Source organism: Oncorhynchus clarkii, chromosome 16, assembly GCF_045791955.1.
Source record: "Oncorhynchus clarkii lewisi isolate Uvic-CL-2024 chromosome 16, UVic_Ocla_1.0, whole genome shotgun sequence".
In the NCBI taxonomy this organism is placed as follows: domain Eukaryota; kingdom Metazoa; phylum Chordata; class Actinopteri; order Salmoniformes; family Salmonidae; genus Oncorhynchus; species Oncorhynchus clarkii.
In genome coordinates, this window is record NC_092162.1 from 42,097,036 (window position 1) to 42,102,035 (window position 5,000).

Sequence of the window (5,000 nt, forward strand, 5' to 3'; positions counted from 1 at the left end):
TGATAATACAATAATCTCAACTGCTTCATTGTACCTCAGATTATAATTATATTTATTGGCCTTCCAGCATCTCATAATCTGACTCTAGAAGACAGTGTCCCTGATATTTGAGCTCCTCTTTAAAATGACCAGCCCTATAAAAAAAGCCTACATTTGATTTGTGACCAGATGCTGACATTATGCTCACTGGCTAACATGCTCACAGACTACCACTTTCCAATGGAGTGTGTTAGTTTGACGCTTGCATGAAGACAAAAATAACAGATTTTCAGACATAAACAGATTTTTAAAAACTGCTAGGCCCTTATCCAATCTGCCACCTCCTGTTTCTCTGTCTGTGTCCAGACTACAGGCAGTGGCCTGGTGATAAATAGGTTGTCCAGGGCTGCCTGCATGACTGTCTGCATGGCTGTCTGCCTGGCTGTCTGTAGGCAGATGGACAGATGGCCACTGATCCTTCCTGAGGTAAGTAAGTATTGTTCCTGGGGCTCAGTACCCTGAGACTGGAGACTGCAGTGTCTCATTCATATGGAGATCGCGAGGACCTCAGGAAGTCCCACTCAACAAGCCAGGGATTATTCATTCACAACCAGAACAGGACTAGCCTGGTCCCAGATCTGTTTGTGCCTGCCTTGCCAACTCACGGTAATCGTCGTAGACGTTGGAGGACAGCACCATTTTTTCCCCCTTCTAATTTCAACTCGCCCCAAATGTATCTGTGTGTTTTCTGCCAGTTTCACAGCAAACTGACAGCCCACAGATGGATACATTTGTATCAGTAAATATATCATGGCACAGTGGACCTGTATCTGAGACCTAAATTATCCATTAAAGCACTAAAATAACATCAGAGGCATTACGTCTACACCCTAACTGTCTGTTTAAAAAAAAAAGGTTGGTTCTCTCCGTTCTGTACTCCATTCTGTACTCCTAGGCTGCTTACACAGGCAGCCCCGTTTCGGATGTTATTCTCCACTAATGGGTGTTTTGACCAATCACATCAATTCTTTTCACATCCAATCTTTTTCGGAGCTGAACGGATTGGTCAAAAGACCAATTCGTGGAGGAAAAAAATATTTGAATTGGGCCGCCTGTGTAAACGTGTACGGAACGGAGAGAACCCACATTTCAAATGTCAGCAAAAAAAAATAAAAAACATACAGTTCGGGCTGCAAATCTCAATGATTAGCTAGCCTAGCATACACCGAATTTGCTGAACATTCTTATTTACAGTGGACAACACTGGGATTAGCCTCTTAAAAACACTTAATTCCACTTGGTTTAACGGTTAAACCAACGACTGGCCTTTCTGAGGCAGACTAATCAAACGCTGACCAGCCTCCTCCCTAATCCCCCAGTCATAACAGTAGCCAGGTGGTGAATTTAGGATTGGAGGGAGCTCTGATGTGTTTCCTAAACCACTAGCCAAACTCCCAGCCTAGTCCCAACACAGACATGGCCAACTCACAGAAGACTATCCTATCCCTTGTCCCCTGCAACTCTTCCATCGTTATCAAGCACAGGAGGCTGCTGAGTGGAGAACGGCGCATAACGGAAGGGCATCAAACACCCGCAAACCATGTGTTTGATGTATTTGATCAAATCAAATCACATTTTATTGGTCACAGACACGCGGTTCGCAGATGTTTTTGCAGGTGTGGCGAATTGCTTGTGTTTCTAGCTCCGACGGTGCAGTAATATCGAGAAAGTAATATCTGACAATTTCACAACAATACACACAATATACACAATATACACACATCTAAGTAAAGGAATGGAATTAAGAATATTCAAATATATGGACGAGCAACGTCAGAGCGGCATAGACTAAGATACAGTAGAATAGAATACAGCATATACATTCTGTGTTCATTTACACGAGCCCGTTCTCCCCAATTTAAGGTGCCACCAACCTCCTGTGCTATCAAGCCATACATGCGCGGCGCATGGCAACGATAGAGAAGTCATGGCTATGGCACACACGATATGGGACCAGGCTAGCAAACTCAAGATTCCCCAGACCCCTGGGTAACTTCCAGAGGAGAGGCAGAAAGAGTGAAATGGCTGCTTGCTTTACCCTCTGCTGTACGGTGGCGTGCTTGTGTTCCATATCCCTCTTCTCCATGGCCGAGTCAATCACCAACTGATCCAACTGGAAACAAGATTCACAAAACACACATGGCGTTGATCACATAGCTGAGACTTGTGGGTAGAGAAGAGGCCAAGGCAAGGAATGTCCACGGAAGCGCCTCGTTTTAAACAGAGGCAACGTGAAGGAATAGCCGTCAGACAGAGTGGAGCTCAGAGACGGAACTGCCACACTTTGAACTGGCAGCGTCCAGGGGGGGGGGGGGGGGGGGGGAGAGGTCAATGTTTTGTCACGAAGCGTCTGATCGAGTCTGCCTCACTCTTCTGCATGCTGGACATGTGAGAGGATACCATGCCGCGGAAGTCTTTGACTAACACTGTTATGGTTCTACTACTACAGTATTTCTGCTACATCTACCACCCAGCACAGTCAGGGATTTTCAACAGATAATGCCCCTGGTTTCACACAGTCCAATCAGAAGGCTAATGCACTGTTATGTTAACAGACGGCACAACAGCGGACAGAGGATCGGTGATGCAACTCTGCCTGGGTCGATATTTTCCATCGGAGCCAATCCAATACCAATCAGGAACCGGGGTTTAGGGCCCGGCGGAACAGCAAAGCTGTAGGCTGGCCGTGGCTCTGGATGAAGGCGGTGAGGGTGATAGTGATGCTCACCTCAGCAGCCAGCTTCTTCATGTAGGGGTCAATCTCATCCAGCAGGTTGTAGCCCTGCTGAAAGAGGGAGTACTGGGCATGCATGAAGGACAGCATCTGCAGGGGAAACAGAGACAGACAGAGGAATACAAGCAATCTATTATTGGTATTTTTTTTACCAACGGCAAAACACTTTACAGAGCTGTACTCCATGTTGTTGGGACTGATCGTTAAGGGCACTTACAGCATCTAGGATCTCAAACTTCTTCTTGGCTTGAAGGACGTTAATCTGCAGGACGGGAGAGAAGTGGGTGACAGTGAGTAGTAATATGGTATGTTACAACTCCGCCAGAATCAGCCTGATCTGATACGGCCGTGCATTGAATTATCTCCCTCTTGTGGACAATAGTTACACTTCACTGATGTCAGAACAGTGACCAACCGTTTACGACACTAGAGAGCTGTGCTGCATGTGTCCTGCAGTCCTGCCTGTCTCTCAGCTTTTATGTATGTTACGAACAAAATAACATTACATCAACATGATACTGCAATGACCTTTATATGAACCAATTATGGTCATCATGTTGGCATTTAAGAAGAAAAAAACATTCATTCAGCTCATTGGCTATCTTAATGAATGATGCAAACCTAAATGAGATCTTGCGCTACATTTGAGGGGTCACTAGAATACATCTCCAGACACAACCGTGACCTTCTCTGCCTTCAGCCAATTAAAACCACACAGGGTCACAAACACACACACTGCAAAATTAGAGCAGAGAGGACGTTAGTGCCGGGAGACATATTGCAGACAGAGGGAGCCACAGAGATCACACCACATCAATTCTCGTTTCCTAAAGATAGACATAGTAGCTGTCTAGAGACTGAGTGGAGAGGAGACAACATGTGTGCATGCAGAGCTAAAACCACGCTGAACCACAATATGTGACTACAATTTCCTAACTGAGTACAATGCCATAGCTACTGTACCACCATCTTTAAGGGCCTGCCAGTGAAATCACTAATCCAATTGGTATTTTATTCTATTCTAGACCTACAGAATTCAAAGGCATCTCATCTGTCTAAATTCCTCTTGTCATATATCCCTGGTTACGGTTCTCTATCGCTGACCTGAAGTACGTAGTCGAGGGCCAGGTGTCGGAAGCACTTCCTGGTGATGCTGAGTGTTCCGGTGGCCTCCTCCACCTCGTGAGGTTTGCTCCTGGGGGCCTGGGCGTTCTTCACCTGGGCTATCTCCAAGTCCTCACGCACACGGTCAAAGTGCTTCTTGGTCTCCTTGAATTTACGGACATCCCTGAGAATGAGAAATTGGGGACACTGAGATTGGGTCCTAGGAACAACAGATAGTTCATGTGATTTCTATAGTTGCACCTGAGCAGATAACAGGAGTGACGGTGTCTGCTTGCTTCCCAGTCGAAACAGTTCAGAAGAGTTAGTGCATATATTGTCACAACATTTTGGGATGCTTCTGTTTGTTTTGGACTTCGGGAAGGGTTTCCGGGCACACAAAATGTCTCTCGAGTCTACGCCCCCTTCGTCCATAATTGGTCAACTGTAGGGGTTCTTCAATAAAGTCTTTGTTGTCATTCAATGAGACACGTCTTGTTTTCATGCACATTCTTTCTTTGAGATATACTGCACCAAACATCTTAAGATGTAAGATCTTCTTGGCACAAACTTCTAAATTAATGGCAGATTTCTTGAGTTAGCTTAGATTATTATGACTATTTTGAGGAAGTGGATACATACTGGCTACTGTATCTCAAAAGTGACAAAAAGTACTATTGCCGCTTTTGTCTACTTTTTCAAGCAAAGGTATTTTTAGGGAGTATGCGAACACACTCGTTGGCTGGCCGCCAGCCGAATTGAAGCATGCCTTCTACATGGTTGAAAATGGCAATACTGTATAATATTATGATTGAAAGATTCACTAAGGACTGGTATGTTGAATACATGGTTGAAAATGGCAATACTGTTTGTGGTTGGAGGATTCAATAAGAAGAATTCAGTTTGTTTGACACATGTTCCTTATTCTCCCACCCAGATCACCCCAGTTCACCTTCCTATTGGTAGTGGGTAATAAATCCCTGAACCGTGGTTTCAGTCTGCTGTCAGACTAGGGGTTTTCCCAGGAGGTTGTAGTTAAGACAACAACAAGGGCAGGGTCATGACCCCTGACCTTTCCCAGGTAAAAGGCCCTGAGCCTCAGGATAGTTTGTCTGCTTCCCGTTCT

The 5,000-nt window shown here is 45.2% G+C and overlaps 1 protein-coding gene across 1 annotated transcript in view; it reads right to left on the minus strand.

The window, feature by feature from the left end:
* The window catches only part of LOC139368495 (arf-GAP with coiled-coil, ANK repeat and PH domain-containing protein 3-like), a 73,336-nt gene that overhangs the window by 16,494 nt on the left and 51,842 nt on the right, over positions 1-5,000 (minus strand). The window contains exons 6-9 of the mRNA XM_071107463.1: positions 3,878-4,061; positions 2,991-3,035; positions 2,768-2,863; positions 2,078-2,152 (exon numbers count right to left, since the gene is read on the minus strand). Of these exons, the coding sequence (XP_070963564.1) occupies positions 2,078-2,152; positions 2,768-2,863; positions 2,991-3,035; positions 3,878-4,061 (400 nt within the window). The remainder of the gene's footprint in view (positions 1-2,077; positions 2,153-2,767; positions 2,864-2,990; positions 3,036-3,877; positions 4,062-5,000) is intronic.